The following is a 23,293-nucleotide window of genomic DNA, read 5'->3' as shown; positions in this document are numbered from 1 at the left end:
ATTACCAGTCTGATGATGTTGGTTACGTCAAATAAAATTGATGTGGAAAAAAAATGCATGGCTGTTATTTTATTGTAGAAAATATTTGTATTTAAAATTAGTCAAACATTTACCTAAATGTAAAACATCTTCTTATGAAAACCAGACGATTTACATTTCATCAATTTTACAAATTCACAGCATCATAACAGTGACGGCGGCATCTCAGGTTACTGATAGCTATAACGCTAAATTTAAAAGTGCACTTAAAAATAACGGTATTGGTTGTTGGATTTTCGATATCGACTGTAGGGATATATATTAATAACTGTAGTATATTATTAATTAAAATTAAAAATTATAGGAAAAATACAAAAACAACATTTTAAGCGGGTCCGAATACTTGTTCACAAATCTGGATTATCTCCAATTGTAGGAGTTATTTATCATATAATTTTTTCATACCTCAACATAGATGAAAAAGAATACGAATGAATATTCTTCGTCTCACGAATAGATGCCACTAATGACAATTCTAGTGATTCTCGTACAATCTTTCGAAATTGGATCTTATATATAGAACTTACAAGAATTTCATTGTGTGGTTGTCAATAATGGGTAAAATTGGTGAATGTTACACGTGTGTAAAGAGATCACTTGAATGAGCCTATGATGGCCGCAAGGCCCGTAAATGCCAAGTGTTCCATATTCTTCTTCGTCTATGTTGAAATGTCAAAAATATAAAATGTATTTATAATTTTGTTTATATCAATTTACTTTGTTTTGTTTTGCGTTCCTTGTATTATCTAGATATGTATATTCTCTTATATATTTTTTCAAATAATGTTAATGAACGTCCAATATCACAGGTTATGCTTAATGAGGCGTTTATCAAAAAATATGGTATTGTAAAAATTATATAACAGTATTGTATTAGGTATTGTGAAAAAAGAAATAGTAATAAAAATAAAAAAAATGATCTGAATAATTCACCAGTTAAAATAATATTTTTATGTCTGATTTTATTTTATGTACGCCATTGCTGATAATTTTTCGCGTACGTCAGGTTGGGAACTGCTGTATTAGAGAACGAATATTAGTCGTCGCCGATAATAGTGTTAGATCAAGAACGCTCGGGTACGGTGCCTTCCTCCCCTAGGCCAAATAAAAAGTTTTTTTTCGTCCTGAGGAAGAATAACCCGCGAGCCTCTGGAGATGTCCAATATCCCATATTCTGCCGTTCATTGTAGATGCAGTCTCCTTTCTGGAAGGTCTCCCAATCGGGACACTTCACAGCCATGAAATTCTCGGGATAGAATAAAGATTCGAAGAAATAGAGGGAGCTCTTGTAATGATCGGTAGCATAACCACGTCCCTGTGGGACCCCTCCATTTGGAAAGAAGTCCACGTGTCCTTAAAAAAACGAGAAAAACAGAAAATAAAAACAATGGAATAATGAAGATTTAATTTATTCTGGTCTGCTGATTCCAAAACCACATCATCTTTATCGTATTAAAAACTGGATTATTCTCCATCAGAATATTACAGATATAGATCCCTGTCAATATTAACTCTTTTCACCATGACCATGTTTTCTCATAACTGATCAGCTACTCTGATTAAAAAAATGAGACGTTTTTCTACTATTAAAATAAATATTTTGGTTCCCTAATTTTGGGGCACTCTGTCTAGCAATTTGTATGACTATGTTAATTAAGATTAACTGTATATAAGTTAAATATTTTTGTTTGAATATACTTGGGCGATAGAGCAATCAGTGATTTAAGTTATACCTGCGCTGGGCCAGACATTGTGGCTCACGGAGATGCCCACTAGAATCATACGGGCCAGAATGTCTGACCCACAGACCGGTAAGAGTTAAAACTTGTTCACAAATCTGGATTATCTCCAATTATTTATCTTTTTTTGACATCTATGTTGTGATGTCAAAAAATAATAAAAAGTTACTCCTTTGGACACACTTTAAATGTTGTAAATAAATTATCGGGCCACACTAAATGCTAGAATTATAAAATGAAAAGGATATTTTCAGGCGTTTCTCATGTATCTGATTAAAATCCAGAACTCAGACCTCACATACAAGTATAAGAGTTTTAACTCAATAAAAAATTCTTAATCTCACCAATAGATGTCACTAGTGAAATTTCTACTAATAATCAGAATTTTCCTGTTTTTCTGCTTTTGAGTTTTGAATGTCAAAAATAATAAAATTGTTGGATAGGTTTTTTTCTTCTTTTGAAAAAGACAAATTACTGTTTTCTGGCTGAAATGTTTTGATAGGGTTCAAGGCGTTGTTTATACGTCCCCCCCCATCCAACAAAGCCATACTGTAGTAAGAAGGAAACAATGGCATAGTACACTCTTTTTAAGTTTTCTTTACTTAAAATCTTTCTCATCCTAATAAATATATACATATTTTTGTAAATATTAAAAAAAAATATATGCGGATGGATCAAACAAGAGAACGATAGTAATTCGAAACAGTGTCACCCTAATTATCTGGCATTCCGTCATACCATATCGCTCACTCCTTTCAAGAACGTCATAAATCGAAAAACTTGATTTTTCAGGAGAACGTTTTTTAAGTTAAAATATACAATACAATGTACTTAAAATAAATATCAAGCCACTTACTGAACTTTTATACTGTGCAACAGATTTTTTTATGTAAAACCTGAAGGTTTTTTCTCCATTTAAAAAATATTTAGGATATTTAAAAAAATAATTAAACAATACCTTATCTTCAAAATGCAAAAATAACTCTTTCTGCCCTGTAGCGGGTAGATATAGAATAAAAATATGCTTCTTTTGCTGGGATACAGTACATTCTCTGGGCATTCCGAAATCATGCACAACTCAAAATTGACGATTTTTTATTTATGACGTTCTTGAAAGGAGCGATCGAAATAAGACCATTTATCAAATATTGAAATCAAAATACATTTGAACCCACCCAAAACACGGTTGGTCCCTAAATATCCCATAGATGTGTGGATGATGTCCACGAAATCGGCATCCGTGGAAGAGAGTTCATACCCAGATGAACTGTTGAAGAAGCATGGACCGACAGGATCAAGACCAGTAATTCTGCCTACTTTGGTTCCTGACACAGCTTCCAAATTCTTTGCCGCAACTGAAGCTATTGAAGCTCCAAGACTTATACCGGCAAGGTGAATAGCCTTGGGCGAAATACCGCCTAAAATAAATGTAAAAAATAAAACATTGGTCATATCATAATAATATTTCAAATAAGGTGACTTACATTGTATCCGAATGCGTTAATAGTAAACTTAATAAAAAACACTAACCATCCTTCCGCTTTTCAACTGGAGTTAGCGGAGAGAATGGAACGCAACATCAATATGGCATTGCAAACAATCTTCCCCTCTTCCACATTCATGCATCTCATCATACTTACCCGCCAATTATTCCGAGTCCTCAATTATTTCGCGTATTTGAAATACTTGATCAAGCCAAGTTTTCATCGGTTTTCTCAAAACCATCTCAACACACCTTCTTAATTTTCATCCTTAGTTCTAATCTCGGCCTACCATTCTTTCTTGATAAAACCATTCGAACATTTATCATACATCGTTTTGCAGCACAAAGGTTTTTTTCCTCGGTCTTTCTCTGTTTCTATTGCCAACCACATTTTTCACTCGTTCCTTTCACATATCCAATCTATCACAACACATCTAACTTAATTTTACATTTAACGATTATTTCATGCTCGCATTTTTCCTAATTTCACAATTGGAACGTGTATTAAACATCGTTTTACCTCACATTTGTCTGAGAGATTGCTTCATCTATTCTTCTTTTGCCGACTCTATGCTTCACTACCATACATATCAGGACTCCAGTGTATACTGCCAGTTAAGCTTTAGCTGTTGGCTTTTATTTGATATAAATGTTTTCAGTGGACCATTCACTATTTTTTTCATTACTTTCCATCCATAGAAAACATACTAGCTAAATAAATAAAGTCATCTACTTGTTCCAAATTTTCCCCAATTACTATTTTTTACACCCAGATCTACATTCATCTCTTTCAAAAACCATGGCTTTGGATTTGTCAATATTCATCAGCAAATCATTTTCACCATCAGCATCTGCACGTCTTGTATGCTTTCGACAAAAAGCTCCCTAACTCTTAATGTATGTAAATCTTCATTTCGAATAACCTACCCTTTACGAAGTCAACCAACTGTCTCGCAAGTTCCTCGCCAATGAACTTATCATTGGTAAATGCCCCCAATAAATCACTGAAAAATATATCACCCGAGTCCACGGATATAAGGTTGATTTTTAAATTTCGGGACATGGCTTTCTTTACCATATCTAATAGAAGACCGTCAATTTTCGGAGCCAAACCTCTAGTAACTATTAATACGGGATAGGTTTTATTGAAATTTGGATCGCTCAGTATTGATACTGCACTCGTTAGCGGATAACTTGTCTGGAACAAGACAAAACATGAAAATAGTGTTAATGTCGCACAAAAATCAGCAATGAAAATAAAACTTGACATATCGCTCATTCCTTACAACAACGAAATAAATAAAAAAATGATTTTGCAGGAGATCGTTTTTAAAGTTTATAAATATAATGAAATGTATTAAAAATAAATAAACAGCCACTTATTGAACTTTTTACTGCGCAACAGATCTTTAAAGGTAAGAACTGAATGTTTTTTCTCCATTTGAAAAAAATTTAGTACATTTAAAGAGCAATACCTTTTCTTCAAAATGCAAAAACAACACTTTCTGCCCCGTAGCAGGTAAATATTAAGTTAAAAATATGCCACTTCTGCTGGGATATAGTACATTTTCTAGGCATTCCGAAAACATGCACAACTGAAAATTGACTGTTTTTGAAATATGACGTTATTGAAAGGAGTGAGTGATATGAAACCAATTTGAACAAGCAATCTGACGCTAAACTCAAAGAAAAGCAAATCATGCTTTTAACTTATTTTTTAGCATTCTGTCCTTCACAATTAACTATTAGCCAATTCCGTATCCTTCCATTTTTTTTCAATCTGTTGCTGCTTGCAGCCAGTTTTTACCCCCCACAGTGGCTATGTCTTCCCACCATTTTTCCCATGCCTCTTTTATTTTCCCAAGGATTCCATAAAAAATTTGATGTTCATTTTATGAGAACTTGTCTTGCAACATGTCTTGCCTATAGCCTCCTGTTATACGATCCATGATATCCGCTATTCTTTATAATTCTCTTCCTAATTTCTCCATTTCTTATTTTATCTCACAGGCTGAAATCATGCATGGATCTTTCCATGGATTAAACCATCGATTGAGTTTTTCTTCAAACCCTTATCCTCACCTCTATTGTGGATATAAACGCAGTGTCATCTTGATAGTTAATACATGAAGGAAAGGCGATCAGCTCTCCGCTTCAGGGTTATTATTATTGAATAAATATTAGAGTGAAAAAAATATTTTTCTTGTAACAGATCCTCAGGATCTATCTGTATCTCCGCCTATTGCTCTTGAGATCCACTATTTTGGAGGTCTGAGGTCTACATCGTTCAGGGTTGGGTTTCCTTGAAGGGCGATACGTGGAAGTCAGTCTTCTGACATTCTGTTTAAATGCTCATTCCAGTATCGCCTTCGTTGTCGTCCCAAACTCACAATATATTCCGTTTTACACATACTCCGGATATCACGGTCTTGTGAAAAATGTGAAGAAAACACTTATATTTATTAGACCTCCCCCTGGTAATCGAACCTGGGACCTTCAGAACAGTAGCCAAGAACATGCTGACCATTACACTACCTATGACGGTTGTCATCCCCGTAAATGCCCAGACTTCCATATTCTTATTCATCTTTGATGAGATGTTAAAAAAATAATATGAAAATAACTCCTGTAATTGAAGATAATCCAGATTTTGTGAACAAGTATTTGGACACACTCAAAATGTTTTATATCATATTATATAAAAAATTATGATTCTATCCAACAATTTTCTCACTGTGTAGCGGTCCCGATAAAACACTTTATGTACCCTACAAGCGATCCAAGAAAACGTGATTTTAGTGAAACTGAGCGGTCTAACTTTTTTTATTTATTGTATTCAGAAGAGTAAACCCAGGTTAAAATAAGTTGAAAATTAAATGCTTACCACATTTCCTTCAAAGAACAGGTTGACCACCACAAGAGACAGATCCGGTTCTCGTTCTGTGTCTTTAATCTGACTGTATTGCACATTGCGAAGCTTCTTAAGCTTTTCACCTGAAAATTATATGATCGATTTACTTTTGATCTTCTTTTCATTTTGTCTACAAGGGCAAGAGAATAGAATGCCTCACCACTCTGTCTTTGCAAAGATTCTCCGCCTCTTCCACATCCATGCGTCTCCTCATACATTTTTACAGTTCTTTCCTCACTCATACGTTCCACATGTCCAAATCATTTTAACACACCTATCTCACGGATATATTTTTAACAAATTGATGAAATTTTTATGCAAATATGTTATTCTTAAATGAATTTTTAAACCAACACTCACAATTTGAATATGTAAACACCCTTGAGAAAGCTGTGTCCTTTGCTTGACTTGTCAACATTAGCAAACAGCTCGCGAATAACACCACAATGAACTTCATGTCTCTCCTTAAAAAAACAACAACAGCATTAAAAATTATCAACTAAGCTTTTAAGGTAATTTACACATCAACTACCAAAAGCCGACTAGGATGGCTTTTCGTTGCCAACCCTAAGGACCAAACACCTATTAGTCGGATCTCCTACCCTACGTATTAAAAATAATTTTCAGAATTATGTACAACATTATATCATTTAAAAAGGATAACTAGGGAAAAAATTCAAAAATAAATATGCATTATTATTTGTCATAAATGTACACGTCAAACACAATATTTTTGCACTTATAATTTTAAGCGAAAATCGTCGTATTGTGATTCATTCCCCACACATTTTTTATTAATTTAAAATATTGTCTTTAACATGTAATATTTTGACAAAAAATAGTGCATTTTTATTTTTTAAATGTTTTGTTCCTAGTTAATATCCTTTTCATATTAATAGTTCAAAATATAAATTAACAAAAACACATATGTAACTCACCCCTACCTAGACTCCATACCAAGGAATATTTTTTTTATTTTTAATTTACTATTTTTATTTTTTATTTATATTTTAATTTCCTTTGTTTAATTTACTTCGGTAATAAAAAAATGTAAAACGAGCTTCCTCTTTAAACACAAGTATAAACCATACTTTATTATAGTGGTAGAAACGTAATATTTGAAATGTATTGTATATTTACCAAGTATTTTGTATTATTTAAATATGTACATATTTTGTAAAATAAAAAAAAACAATAATTTTTTTATATGGTGATAAACATAGTGAGAATTTTTTCCAGTACGTAGGGCAGAAAAACTGACCTTTGGTAGTAAATATAATAAAAATTACAATACTTAAACGATTGGTTCAAAAATTATGAATTTATTTATTAATTGCTTGTATTTTTTGCTCTAACTACAAATTTGCTTTGTTTTTGAGGCAATTATTTTAAAAATTGTTAACAAGTGTTAAGAGGGAAATATGGAGGTCTAGATATACACAAGGCAGGACCTCTTTTGCATAGATCAAAGGTCGCCAATATACCAACTCGCAGGCCAGATGCTGCCTGGCAAAGATTTTTATCCGGACTCCCAAACATACCAAATGTGGCATTTGAGTAATATAAAAATAATGAAAGCCTTTATTATTACTTCAATAACATTGTTCCTGCTTTTGATTCATCTGTAAATGTAAAATGACAGCAAACAAGGGAGTCCTGGTTCCAACCCTAATCGGATGTCCGAACTTAAAACAAAGTAAGGGACATTTTTTGTACTAAGTTTTTTTTTTAATTTTTGTATTTAGTAGAATCTACTTTGTCCAAAAATGCAAAAAAAAACGTACTACAAAAAAATGTCCCTTACTGTGTTTTGAGTTTGGACAGCCGTAATGTATAGAAGCGAAGCGCGGAGTTAGCAAAAGTAGGATGAAAGTAGACTGAATGCTGTCGAAATGTGATCCCCCTGACGAATGTCCGTCAAAACGATGTATGATAGATGTTCGAATGGTGAAATAAGAAAAAAACGCAAAGCTAAGTTAAGCATTATCGATAAAATTAAGAAAGGTGTGCTGAGATGGTTTGGACATGTGGAACGAATGAGTGACGAAAGAACGGTAAAACAATTTTTAGTTTTATCACATTTATTATTACCCAGTACTTGAGAACCGGTTACTTCTATATTTGATATCTAATAACACAGCCACTCTTTGTCAAAGACTTTTAATAAATATCATTAAATGTTAATAAAACAGAATATCAATTAGACAGAAACAAATTTTTATTGAAGAAATAGTATTTTTTGTTCGTGGTAATTTTTAATATTTCTTTCCCATACTATTCGTCTATAAATTACTCGTGATCCGAAGGGGGGTACCAAAAGACCCCACTTCATATATGTATTGAAATCGTCATACGCAGTTCGCAACAAGTACCAAATCGCCTCCAGCTGAGTCATAGGTGCCACGTCCATTACAACGCGCTGTCAAGCGCCGACTGAAAGGCCGGAAATCGGATCAAATAAAAACAGAGTAGTCTAGTTGTTGCGCTTTCTCCTTATTTACAAGAATGAAAGAAACTTTCATTTTAGTGAAAGAAAAATATAGCCAGCAGCCAAAAATAAACATTTCTTGAATGTTTTTCGCAGATACTTTGTGGCATATTTTAAATATTTTATAAACTTTATAAAATACATAAACTTGGTTTTTACCATTTTTTGTATTTTTTCTCCACTCACCTAACTATCAATATTCCTATATTTAAAAATAAGTACATGTTTAACCCTGATGATGACAAGGTTCTTGTCGAAACCGGTTGGAGAAAAAATGTACTAATAAAAAGTGCCAATAAAGAATATAAACATGCTAATATAAAAGTACGTATTTCTCGCGGTATCGACTGATTGTGATTTATATCAAAAACGATATATTTCGAAACATTTAACGATTTTAAATTATGATAAAAGAAAGGCATTTTTTTCTTAAATATTATTAAGATTACAAAAAATGGTTTAAGTAGCTCTTATAATACTAAAGTTATTGAATTATAATTCCTATATGGGGGATTCCAATCCCCCTGTTAGATCCGACAAGGCTAATGCACTAAGGTGCATAATATGGTAAAATTATAACGTATAAGAAACTTATGTGTATGTTCATAACAACTACAGTCCAAATTTCATAGATGTTTTTGCTGAGATACGACAATGATACTTGGACCGGTGTATAAGAAATTAATTTCCATAAATATGTTAATTTGGTGTCGACCTGTGTGTTCAAATAGATTTACCAAGTGGTGGGGCAAATAAGCAAGGCTACAGTCATCTCAGGATGCCTGAAAAATTCTTTATGGAAAAATCCTGACAAAATTAAAATGTTCAACTTTTTTGTGGATATGGTATGGAATGCAGAGCGGACACCGAAGTTACGAAAAAAACACGCTAAGAGTGTCAGAAATGAAGACTCTAAGGAAGCATATCTGGCAAGTCTTGCTGATATTATAGATATAAAAAGTCTGTGCGGTTTTTTGGTAAATCTTTGATCAAAAATTTTCTTAATTGAAAATCAAATTTAATGAAGTATGTATTGACCACTATTTTTTGTGACCTTTTGCCATTTATCGGGTAACTTCATAATTTTATCGGAATAGAACTTCTGGGGTTTATCATCGACAAACTTGGCCAAGTGATTTTCAGCGGCTCTTCTGTCGACCATTTTTTGCCATCAAGAGATTTTTACAGAGACCGAAACAAATATAAATCGGATAGTGCAAGATCCGGACTATATGGTGGATGCATCAAAACTTTCCAACCAAGTACCATCAATTAGTTCAGAGTCATCAAAGATGTGTGTGGCCGGGCATTGTCATGATGGAACACAACTAATTCTGGTCGTTCTTTCTGGATTGCTTCGTTCAAACGGTCAACAGGACTGCATTGATGGTTTCGCCAGGTTACAAAAACTCATAATGGACAACTCCCTTCCCATCCCACCAAACACTCAACATAACATTGTTTGCCGATAATCCAGGCTTTGAAGGCGTTTGTGGAGGGTTACCAGCATTTGAGCATGATTACATGCATTTGATATTCTCGTATTTCATCCACTTTGTTATGGTCTTTAATGATTTGCTTCAAAAATGTTTCGATTTCGTTGCGTTTCAGCAGCATTTCACTAATGTAATTCGGCCAGTAAAATTTGTTTACGTTAATTCATGTGGCACCCAAATATTGCCCTTCTTTTTGTAGCTTGCTCTTTTCAAATGATTGCAAACTGCCATGTGGTTGATGTTTAGTGTCTCCGCTATTTCTCGACAGCTTGCATATCAGTCTTGCTCCACCAATTTAAAAATTTTATCGATTTTTTTCTATGACTAGAAGGAGATGAATCTCCACATCAATTTTATTTGACCAGCAACCGGGTTTCGTCATAACCGACATCATGATGTCAGTTACGTCAAATAAAATTGATGTGGAAAAAAATACATGGTTGTTATTTTATTGTAGAAAATATTTGTATTTAAAATTAATCAAACATTTACCAAAATGTAAAACTCCTTCTTATGAAAACCAGACAATTTACATTTCATCAATTTTACAAATTCACAGCATCATAACAGTGACTGCGGCATTTCAGGTTACCGATAGCCATCGCGCTAAATTTAAAAGTGCACTTAAAAATAACGGTATTGGTTTTGGATTTTCGATATCGACTGTATATATATTAACAACTGTAGTTTATTATGAATTAAAATTAAAAATTATAGGAAAAATACAAAAACAAAATTTTAAGCGTGTCCAAATTCTTGTTTAAAAATCTGGATTATCTCCAATTGTAGGAGTTATTTATCATGTAATTTTTTCACATCTCAACATAGATGAAAAAGAATACGAAATCATATTCTTCGTCTTACGAATAGTGATTCTTGTACATCTTTTAAAATTGGATCTTATATATAGAACTTACAAGAATTTCAGTGTGTGGTTGTCAATCATGGGTGAACTTGGTGAATGTTACACTTAAACCAGCCTATGGTGGTCGTAAGCCCTGTAAATGCCCAGACTTCCGTATTATTTTTCATCTATGTTGAGATGTCAAAAATATAAAATGTATATAAATTATGTTTATATCAATTTACTTTGTTTTGTGCTGAATTAGCTGAATTATCTAGATATGTAAATTCTCTTAAACTTATGTATTATATATCTTTATATAATGATAATCATAATAACAATAATTTTGGATGATTTAAATAGCGCCATTTTTGTAAAATACTACCTCAAAAGCGCTTGCTTATACAAAATGGATTATGACATGGAAATGGTAATAATAATATAAATATATTATAGAAAAACGTCGTCAATCCGCTGAGTCTGAAGGGGGGAAAGTGGAGCCGCTGTATTATTGCGCCTTCTCGGTCTTCTTCGGCTGCAGCATGGCCAAGATGTTGGGCAGGACGTCTCGTCACGGGCTATGCATAGTGAGGCGTTCATCAAAAAAATATTGTATTTTAACAATTATAAAACAGTATTGTATAAAGTGTTGAAAAAAATTAAATAATAAATAGATAAAAAAAAATGATACGAAAAATACACAAGTTTAAACAATATTTTAATGTCTGATTTTATTTTATATCCACCATAACTGATTATTTTTCGCAAACGAGAACGAAAATTAGTCTTTGCCGATAATAGTGTTAGACGAAGAACGCTCGGGTAGGGTGCCTTCCTCCCCTAGGCCAAATAAAAAGTTTCTTTTCGTCCTGAGGAAGAATAACCCACGAGCCTCTGGAGATGTCCAATATCCCATATACTGCCGTTCATTGTTGATGCAGTCTCCTTTCTGGAAGGTCTCCCAGTCGGGACACTTCACAGCCATGAAATTCTCGGGAAAGAATAAAGATTCGAAAAAATAGAGGTAGCTCTTGTGATGATCGATAGCATAACCACGTCCCTGTGGGACCCCTCCATTTGGAAAGAAGTCCACGTGTCCTTAAAAAAACGAGAAAAATTCAAAATAAAAACAATGGAATAATGTAGATTTAATTTATTCTGTTCGGCTGATTCCAAAACCACATCATCTTTATCGTATTAAAAACTGGATTATTCTCCATCAAAATATTAGAGATATAGATCCCTATCAATATTAACCCTTTCCACATTTTTTCTCATAACTGATAAGCTACTCTGATCAAAATAATGCAACGTTTTTCTACTATTTAAATAAATATTTTGCTTCCCTAATTTTGGGACACTCTGTCTGGCAATTTGTATGACCATGTTAATTAAGATTAACTGTATATAAGTTAAATATTTTTGTTGGAATATACTTGGGTGATAGAGAAATCAGTGATTAAAGTTATACCTGCGCTGGGCCAGACATTGTATCCCACGGAGCTGCCTACTAGAATCATACGGGCCAGAATGTCTGACCCACAGAGTGGTAAGAGTTAAAACTTGTTCACAAATCTGGATTATCTCCAATTATTGAAATTATATATCTTTTTTTGGATACACTCTAAATGTTGTAAATAAATTATTGGGCCACACTAAATGCTAGAATTATAAAATGAAAAGGATATTTTCAGGCGTTTCTCATGTACCTGATTAAAATCCAGAATTCGGACCTCACATACAAGTATAAGAGTTTTAACTCAGTAAAAAACGTCTTAATCTCACCAATAGATGTCACTAGTGAAATTTCTACTGATAATCTGAATTTTCCTGTTTTTCTGCTTTTGAGTTTTGAATGTAAAGAATAATAAAATTGTTTGAAAGGTTTATTTCTCTATTGAAAAAGACATAAATTACTGTTCTCTGAACTGTTTTAATAGGGTTCAAGGCGTTGTTTGTACGTCCCCCCCCCATCCAACAAAGCCATACTGTAGTTACGAGTGAACGATGGCATAGTACACTCTTATTAAGTTTTCTTTACTTAAAATCTTTTTTAGCCCAATAAATATATACATATATTTATAATAGGATCAAACAAGAGAACGATAGTAATTCGAAACAGTGTCACCATAATTGTTTGGCATTCCGTTATGACATATCGCTCACTCCTTTCAAGAACGTCATAAATCGAAAAACTTGATTTTTCAAGAGAACGTTTTTAAAGTTAAAAAAAATAATACAATGTATTTAAAATAAATATCAAGCCACTTATTGAACTTTTTACTGTGCAACAGATCTTTTTAGGTAAAACCTGAAGGTTTTTTCTCCATTTAAAAAATATTAAGGATTTTTAAAAAATAATCAAACAATACCTTATCTTCAAAATGCAAAAACAACACTTTCTGCCCTGTAGCGGGTAAATATTAAATAAAAATATGCCTCTTTTATATGGGATATAGTACATTTTCTGGGCATTTTTAAATCATGCACAACTTAAAATTGACGATTCTTGATTTATGACGTTCTTGAAAGGAGCGAGCGAAATAAGACCATTTATCAAAAATTGAAATCAAAATACATTTGAACCCACCCAAAATACGGTTGGTCCCTAAATATCCCATGGACGTGTGGATGATGTTCACGAAATCGGCATCCGCGGAAGAGAGTTCATACCCAGATGAACTGTTGAAGAAGCATGGACCGACAGGATCAAGTCCAGTAATCCTGCCTACTTTGGTTCCTAACATAGCTTCCAAATTCTTTGCCGCAACTGAAGCAATTGAAGTTCCAAGACTAATACCGGCAAGGTGAATAGCCTTGGGCGAAATACCGCCTAAAATAAATGTAAAAATTAAAACATTGGTTATATCATATTAGTATTACAAATAAGGTGTTTTAAATTATTTCCGAATGCGTTAATAGTAAACTTAATAAAAAACAATAACCATCCTTCCGCTTATCAGCAGGGGTTGGCAGAGAGAATGGGATGCAACATTAATATGGCATTGCAAACAATCTGCCCCTCTTCCACATTCGTGCATCTCATCATACTTACCCGCCGATTATTCCAAGTCCTCAATTCTTTCACGTATTTGAAATACTTGATCAAACCAAGTTTTCATCGGTTTTCTCCAAACCATCTCAACACACCTCTCTTAATTTTCATCCTTATCTCGGCCTAGCATTATTTCTTGATAAAACCATTCGAACATTTATCATACATCGTTTTGCAGCACAAAGGTGTTTTTTCTCGGTGTTTCTGTGCTTCTATAGCCAACCACATTCTTCACTCGTTCCTTTCACATATCCAATCTATCCCAACATATCTAACTTAATTTTACATTTAACGACTATTTCATGCTCACATTTTTCCTTATTTCACCATTCGAACATGTATTAAACATCGTTTTGCCTCACATTTGTCTGAGAGATTGCTTCATCCATTCTTCTTTTGCCGACTCTATGCTTCTCTACCATACATATCAGGACTCCAGTGTACTGCCAGTTAAGCTTTAGCTGTTGGCTTTTATTTGATATAAATGTTTTCAGTGGACCATTCACTCTTCTTTCCATTACTTTCCAGCCATAGAAAACATACTAGCTAAATAAATAAAGTCATCTACTTGTTCCAAATTTTCCCCAATTACTATTTTTTACACCCAGATCTACATTCATCTCTTTCAAAAACCATGGCTTTGGATTTGTCAATATTCATCAGCAAATTATTTTCACCAACAGCATCTGCACGTCTTGTATGCTTTCGACAAAAAGCTCCGTAACTCTTAATGTATGTAAATCTTCATTTCGAATAACCTACCCTTTACGAAGTCAACCAACTGTCTCGCAAGTTCCTCGCCAATGAACTTATCATAGGTAAATGCCCCCAATAAATCACTGAAAAATATATCACCCGAGTCCACGGATATATAGTTGATTTTTAAATTTCGGGACATGACTTTCTTTACCATATCTAATAGAAGACCGTCAATTTTTGGAGCCAAACCTATAGTGACTATCAATACGGGATAGTTTTTATTGAAATTTGGATCACTCAGCATTGATACTGCACTCTTTAGCGGATAACTTGTCTGAAACAAGACAAAACAAGAAAATAGTGTTAATGTCAGCAATGAAAATAAAACTTGACATATCGCTTACTCCTTTTAAAAAACTATATTTTGCAGGAGACTGTTTTAAAGTTTATAAATATAATGAAATGTATTAAATATAAATAACCAGCCACTTATTGAACTTTTTACTGTGCAACAGATCTTTTAAATTAAAACCTGAATGTCTTTTCTCCATTTGAAAAATATTTAGTATATTTAAAAAGCAATACATTTTCTTCAAAATTCAAAAACAACAGTTTCTGCCCTGTAACGGGTAACTATTAAGTTCAAAATATGCCACTTTGGCTGGGATATAGTACATTTGCTGAACATTCCGAAAACATGCAAAATTGAAAATCGACGATTTTTGAAATATCGCTCACTCTTTTCAAGAATGTCATAAATCTAAAAACTAAATTTTTCAGGAGAACGTTTTTAATGTTTTAAAATATAATACAATGCATTAAAAAATATGTCAAGCCACTTATTGAACTTTTTACTGTACAACAGATCTTTTTAGGCAAAATGTATTTGTTTTTTTCTCCATTTGAAAAATCTTTAGGACATAAAAAAATAATTAAACAATACCTTTTCTTCAAAATGCAATAACAACTCTTTCTGCCCCGTAGCGGGTAAATATTAAGTTTAAAATATGCCGCTTCTGCTGGGATATAGTACATTTTCTGGGCATTCCGAAAACATGCACAACTGAAAATTGACTGTTTTTGAAATATGACGTTATTGAAAGGAGTGAGGGATATGTGACCAATTTGAGCAAGCAATCTGACGCTAAACTCAAAGAAAAACAAGCCAACATTTTTACATATTTTTTAACCTTCTGTCCTTCTCTGCTGGATATTAGCCAATTCTGTATCCTTCCATTTTTTCAGTCTATTGCTGCTTGCAATAGTTGCACCATTTTTTCTCAATGCCTCTTTTATTTTCCCAAGGATTCCATAAAAAAAATTGATGTCCATTTTATGAGGACTTATCTTGCAACATGTCTTGCCTATTGCCTCCTGTTATACGATCCATGATATCCGCTATTCTTTGTAATTCTCTTTCTAATTTCTTCATTTCTTATTTTATCTCTTGGGATGAAATCATGCATGGATCTTTCCATGGATTGAACCATCGATTGAGTTCTTCTTCAAACCCTTTTCCTCACCCCTATTGTGGATATAAATGCAGTGTTATCTTTAAAGTTAATACATGAAGGAAAGGCGATCAGCCCTCCGCTTCAGGTACCAGTCCAGGGTTATTAAAATTGAATAAATCGTAGTCATACAGGATAAAGTGACCGAGTGCATTGTTTTACAAAAACGTGATCATCGACTATTTGATATCTTACTAGCTTAATATTGCCCTGAAAAAATCCCAAAGGATTTTAAACTAGGAGGTAAAACATATTGACTTGGTAAAAATGACTAACTGCATTTATGTTTATTTTCTTGCCAAGCAAAAGTGACTTAAATGGCCCTCCTGAACATTTAACATTTTGGTAGTTGGTCACTTTCTCCTGTACGACTACGAAATATTAGAGTGTGAAGAATCTTCTTTTATTACAGATCCTCAGGATCTGTCTGTACCTCCGCCTGACGCTCTTGGGATGTTGACTGCCAGCTATCATCTCTCTACCTTTTTGGATCTTTTCATCTCTCTACACCATTCAGGGTGTAGAGAGTTCTACTCATTCCAGTATCGCCTTCGTTGTCATCCCCACCTTACGATATATTCCGTCTTACACATACTCCGGATATCACGGTCTTGTGAAAAATGTGAAGAAAACACTTATATTTATTAGACCTCCCCCTGGGAATCAAACCTGGAACCTTCAGAACAGTAGCCGAGCATGCTGACCATTACACTACCTATGACGGTTGTCATCCCCGTAAATGCCCAGACTTCCATATTCTTATTCATCTTTGATGAGACGTTAAAAAAATAATATGAAAATAACTCCTGTAATTGAAGATAATCCAGATTTTGTGAATAAGTATTAGGACACACTCAAAATGTTATATTTTATCAAAAATTATGATTCTATCCAACAATTTTCTCACTGTGTAGCGGTCCCGATAAAACACTTTATGTACCCTACAAGCGATCCAAGAAAACGTGATTTTAGTGAAACTGAGCGGTCTAACTTTTTTTATTTATTGTATTCAGAAGAGTAAACGCAGGTTAAAATAAGTTGAAAATTAAATGCTTACCACATTTCCTTCAAAGAACAGGTTGACCACCACAAGAGACAGATCCGGTTCTCGTTCTGTGTCTTTAATCTGACTGTATTGCACATTGCGAAGCTTCTTAAGCTTTTCACCTGAAAATTACATGATTGATTTACTTTTGATCTACTTTGGTTTTGTCTACAAAGGCTAAAAGAATAGAACGCCACACCACTCTGTCTTTGCAAACATTCTCCGCCTCTTCCACATCCATGCGTCTCCTCATACATACCCGCAGATTATTGAAACTCCTGAAAAGGCCGCTTTCAAGTATTTGACATACCTGATCGTGCCAAATTTTTATTACCGTTCTTTCCTCACTCATGCGTTCCACATGTCCAAACCATCTTAACCCACCTATCTGTGTCGCCTACTTTAAAAATTCGCCAGATCCAATTTTATAATATTTTAAAATAAATACGCTATCGGAATGTGTTTTTTTTTGTTTAAAATATTGAAATACTTGAAAACCCTGCTAAAAATACTTAAAAACGGCGATGTATTTCAAACTCCTCTTTATTCATGAAACTTGCCTTCTGACCCATATCGGCTAATCAGAGAGCGGGGATAAGTCAAAAATTAAGATGACGTCATTATTGGTTTGTATCTCGTGTTTTTTTTTAAATACTAAAAAAAAAAATCCAAAGAAATTGGAAAACTCTCTATTTCATAATATTTTATCTAATGATAGTCAAATATTTTAAACATAAATGTTACTCGGAGAATTTGGGTTTTTTGTAAAATCGAATTGGATCTGGCGGATTTCGAAAGAAGGCGACACATCTCACGGATTCATTTTTAAAAAAATTATGAAATTTCACATAATATGTTTCACTTAACACCTCCTCTGCGATGGTGGGTCTGGTCAGACCCACCATCGCGGAAAATTATTGATTACGTAATAGGTAATTTGTTTACGTCGTTTTCCTTGAGTGTAATCGTTCTTCAAAAAAATACCTACAAATTGAGATACAAACGAAAATTATTGGACCAGATTCAAATGACTTATTTAAAAAAAAAGAACAAATAAAATATCAAAAATCATATTCAGTAAGGTCAGTTGTTCGCTATCAATGTGTTAGTGTGCCGTCTGCCGTGATTTTGAAATCCCAAAAACAAAAGCATACATTGTCAATCTTTGGCGATTGTTTCCGTTTATTGTTTTTTTTTATATTTGTTTTTAACTGATTTATTTGTTTACTTGTATGACGGATTAAATATCATATATATAGACTATAAGGTAAATCTACATTTAAAAAATATTAATATTACAAAACACAGACCTTCACAATAAACTGTTTTATATTTGAACGATTTCTAGTTTTATTTTTTTTAAATCTTTTCGACACTTTACCGCAATGGCAGGAAAAAAATAATTATCTCATGACGAGATTGAACGACTTTTGGACAGTTCTAAAAGTGAAAGAAAAGTGAGAGAATAGTGCAGATGACAGTGATTTAGAATTCAAAAACCTTAGATTCAGAATTTGAAAGTGCAACGGAAAACGTGGTTTTATAAGAAATGTCAGTAAGTGATAAAAACATCGATTTCAACAAGAAAAGTACCGATTGTCCTCTTATTTTTTGGTAATAATTTATTGGTCAATAATAAAATTAAATATCATACCTATTATGTCTAACGAACTTGTATATAAAATTTTTATAATAATTAGTTTTATTTGGTTTCGTACAAAATTGTATTCATAATTTCTAAAACCCGCAAAATGTTTATGTAAGAAATGGCGAACTTTAAATGAATATTTATACCATTTTGGGCAATTCCGTATATATTTTTCAATGAAAATTTAAATATTTTCACTGTATTTAAAATTGAATTTTAATTGCATTATGGACAAAAATTTATCTTGAAATATTAACTCAAAATCCTAGAATCATTTTGTGGTTTTTGGAGCTAACTGCCACGTTTTATATTTGAAGATAATTACTTAGTTGCATTTTGTTAATAATTCTATCTGTTATGATGTTGACTTAAAATATAGTTATAAAATTAAAAACACAAATTATTTGAATTCAGTAAAAATAAAAATGTTTACAATTACTGCTTCATTGCCAACCATGCTACATGCGCGTGTGACATGCTCCGCGGTAGTAGCGAGTATATAAATTAGTTAGTCTGTGGTAGTGAGCCGCAGCGCGCTGTCGCGTTTGGATGTATAATGATGCGCTTGGATAATTTAATTTCAAAACTATCAAAAACTTGAAAATTCTCATACAAAACTTATGACACATTATCCTATTGCTATGTAGGCTATTTTGAATAATATATAAAATATAAAAACCCGACGAAAAACGCCTAAAAGGCGATTTCTGTACTGGGTCAGATCAGACCCACCACCGCTGGGCGCGTTTTGTTTGAGGCCATCGCGCTTTAGGTGTTAAATGGCTTTTCAAACTTGAACTCACAATTTGAATATGTTGCCACCCTTGAAATAGCTGTGTCCTTTGCTTGACTTGTAAACATTGGCAAACAGCTCGCGAATAATACCACAATGACCTTCATGTCTCTCCTTAAAAAAAACAGCGATAAAAAAATTATCAACAAAGATGTCAAGGTTATTTACACATTAACTTCTAAAAGCCGACAAGTCGGCTTTTCGCTGCTAACCGTAAATAACCAAACTCCGATTAGTCGGTTTTTCTACCCTACGCACTGAAAACAATTCTCAAAATTATGTACATCATTATATCGTTTTCAAATATGAACTACTCATTTAAAAATGATATTTACAAGTAACTAAAAACTTAGAAAATAAATATACATTGGTATTTGTCATAAATGTAAGCGTTGAAGGCAATATTTTTGCACTAGAAATTATAAGCAAAAATGTCGAAATGCAAAAATTAACTAAAAACGCATTTCTTTGCTTTATCATTTCCAATATCTCGTTTTCCCCATTTCAATCACCGTGAAGCGCCCTTAAGCAAATTACTTGCATAAAAATTGTTTGAATAGTGTGCATAAATAATAATAAAACCCTTACCGCACCCCAATGGTGCATAGGGCACTGCTTCATATAAACGCAGTGTTATCTCGATCGTTTACACATGAAGGAAAGGTGATCAGCCCTCCACTTCAGGTACCAGTCCAGTGTAATATTTAATAAATATTAGAGTGAAAAAATCACTTATATTAATTAAACCCCTCTGAGAATCGAACCCGGGACCTCCAGAACGGTAGCCGAGCATGCTGACCATTACACTACGGAGGCGGACATGCATTATACACAGAAAATAATAAATACATACTTTTTTATATGATCAAAAATATAGTGTAGATTTTTTTTAATGTACAAAATATATTGTACATATTTTATTGATGTTATTAATTTTATCACATTTTTAATACCTATTATTTGAGAGCCGGTTACTTCTATATTTGATATCTTGTGACACGGTTACACTTTAATAAGTTTTACAAAATATTAATTAAACAGAACAGTAAAAATGGTAATTTAAGATATGTTGTTTTTTGTTGGTAGCATATTTTAATATTTCTTCCCCGTACTATTCATCTAAAAATTACTCGTGATGTGAAGAGGGGTACCAAAAGACCCCACTTCATATGTGTATTGAAATCGTAGTACGCAGCTCGCATCAAGTACCAAATCGCCTCCAGCTGAGTCATAGGTGCCACGCGCATAAAGGTCGAAACCAGGACTTCGTTGTGTTCTGCCAGTTAAACTTTCACTGATAGATTTTTATTTGCTAAAACTGATTTTAATGGACCATTCACTCTGTTCCCAGCATTCACTCTCCTTTCTATGTCCATATCTAGAAAACTGTACTACCCAAATATACGAAATCATATACCTGTTCCAAAATCACCCCATTTACCAATATTTCACACTCAGATTCATCTCATCTCTTTATTCATTTCTTTCAAAAACCATAATCTTGGATTTGCTTATATTCATCAATAAATCAATTTCTAACACACATCTTACCCTTTTGTCACCAACGTTTGCAGGTCTTCTCTGCTATTGACAAGAAGAACAGCGTCGTCAGCATACAAAAGGCAACAAACAGTCAAATCGTTCATTCTAGCTCCAACATTTAAACCTTTCAGCTCTATCATGCAGTTATCCATGTATCCATTGAACAGCCAAGGCGACATTACACATCCCTGTTTGGCACATTTAGAGATGTCAAACCAGGATGAAAATGATCCATTTATCCTAATGCATGCAGTGCTACCCTCGTACGAGGATGCAAAGTCTTGGATGAGTTTACTGCTTACTTCATAACCTAATTCTATCAACTCCGTCATACGCTTTCTGCCAATCCACAAATGCGCAGAAAAGCTTTTGGTTCTTTCCCAAAAACTTTTCTGTTATATTGCGCAAAGCAAAAATTTGATCCGTACATCCTCTCCCATTCATAAATCCACTCTGAAGATCCCACATTTTATCTTTAGTAATTGTTTTTACTGTTTCTATGAGGATTCGTCCATACATTTAACAACAGCACTCAATAGGATTGCTATGTAGTTCCCACATTCCACCCTAGATCCCTTGTGAAGAGTCATTATAACTGCCCTTCTCCAATCGACGGGAGTAAAATTTTCCTCTCGACACCGGTTAAAGAGCCTACGTAACCATATAAGAACTATTTTGCCACCATTCTAGATGTATTTCGTAGAAAAATGATCGAATCCTATACTTAAGTTTTGAATTATAATTCCTATATGGGGGATTTCAATCCCCCTGTTGGATTATAAATTGTTAAAACCTGTAAAAACCTGTTCGATTATAATTCCAAAGTGTACAATATGATTGAATTAATACGTATAAGACAATTTTGCGTATAGTCATAACAACTACAGTCCAAATTTCATGGATGTTTTTGCTGATCTACGTCAATGATGTTTGGACTGGTGTATAAGAAATTCATTTCCATAAATATGTATATCTTGGTGTCGAGCTGTGTGTTCAAACGGATTTACCAAGTGGTGGGGCAAGTAAGCAAGACAATCACACTACTTAAACTAATGGAAGTTCTGTATGTATATATATATATATATATATATATATATATATATATATATATATATATATATATATATATATAAATATATATAAATATATATTTATATATACATATATATATAAATATATATATATATATATATATATATATATATATATATATATATATATATATATATATATATATATATATATATATATATATATATATATATATATATATATATATATATATATATATATATATATATATATATATATATATATATATATATATATATATATATATATATATATATATATATATATATATATATATAATTGTTTTGGGGGTAGTTTGAAAAGACTTGAAACGGCGTGATGGTAGTAGTAGTTGAAAATGACATACCAAATTCACGTCACAAATTTAACTTTGTTTCTTAAAATCAGTAGGTATTTGATTTTGATATTTAATATAAAAATTAACAGATTTAATTCATATTAACATTGCTGAAACAAAAACCGAAAAAAGTTTGATATTTTCCTAGGCGACAAATTCATGTTTCAGGGATGTTACTTTGAGAAGCTTATTAAGGCTCATTGGGCATTTATCTCTCTACCCGCTGAAAACTTGCTGAAAAGAATCACGTAGCTCGCCAGCGACTCATCAGACCTGAAGTTTTGTCGTTAGGGTCGATTGAAAGGGCATAAAGGAGATTGAGAGATAATCTTTTTAGGGGAGCTTTTCTAAGGATTCTGCAAGTGCGGGAAAAAGTAACTGTGCTACGAAGTTCCATAAGGTGGCGTGAATAAAAAAGAAATGTAAATTTCAGATTTTTTTTTTTCATTTTTTTTGGTTTCTTTGATAGCGATCCTCATAACTAATTAACTAACTAACTAACGCAGGGGTAGGCAGAGAGAATAGAGCGCCACACCACTCTGTCCTTGCAAACATTCTTCGCCTCTTCCAC

At 33.0% G+C, this 23,293-nt stretch overlaps 2 protein-coding genes across 3 annotated transcripts; both read right to left on the bottom strand.

Moving 5' to 3' along the window:
• Positions 1-67: 67 nt before the first annotated feature.
• LOC148308054 (pancreatic lipase-related protein 2-like) lies at positions 68-8,344 on the bottom strand. Its single transcript, XM_088262385.1, has 6 exons — positions 8,264-8,344; positions 6,533-6,636; positions 6,146-6,255; positions 4,189-4,459; positions 2,954-3,196; positions 68-1,392 (listed from the first exon to the last, which is right to left on the bottom strand). The coding sequence occupies exons 2-6, from the start codon at positions 6,627-6,629 to the stop codon at positions 1,103-1,105; spliced, it is 1,011 nt and encodes a 336-aa protein (XP_088118511.1). The 5' UTR covers positions 6,630-6,636; positions 8,264-8,344; the 3' UTR covers positions 68-1,102.
• Positions 8,345-11,701: 3,357 nt separating this feature from the next.
• On the bottom strand, positions 11,702-20,812 carry LOC148308053 (pancreatic lipase-related protein 2-like). Of its 2 annotated transcripts, none has more exons than XM_088262383.1 (6): positions 20,705-20,812; positions 19,762-19,865; positions 17,323-17,432; positions 14,818-15,088; positions 13,591-13,833; positions 11,702-12,098 (listed from the first exon to the last, which is right to left on the bottom strand). In XM_088262383.1, exons 2-6 carry the CDS (start codon positions 19,856-19,858, stop codon positions 11,782-11,784), a joined length of 1,038 nt encoding a protein of 345 aa, XP_088118509.1. In that variant the 5' UTR covers positions 19,859-19,865; positions 20,705-20,812; the 3' UTR covers positions 11,702-11,781. The 2 variants fall into 2 exon arrangements, with proteins under 2 accessions (XP_088118509.1, XP_088118510.1); XM_088262384.1 differs by having other exon boundaries at positions 19,762-19,860; positions 20,705-20,795.
• Between the last annotated feature and the right edge of the window lie 2,481 nt (positions 20,813-23,293).

Source organism: Brachycentrus maculatus, unplaced genomic scaffold (assembly GCF_059751285.1).
Source record: "Brachycentrus maculatus isolate JH-2025_06_01 unplaced genomic scaffold, ASM5975128v1 h1tg000178l, whole genome shotgun sequence".
In the NCBI taxonomy this organism is placed as follows: domain Eukaryota; kingdom Metazoa; phylum Arthropoda; class Insecta; order Trichoptera; family Brachycentridae; genus Brachycentrus; species Brachycentrus maculatus.
Note: the sequence above shows the minus strand (reverse complement) of the source record. Positions and strands in the feature narration are given on the sequence as shown.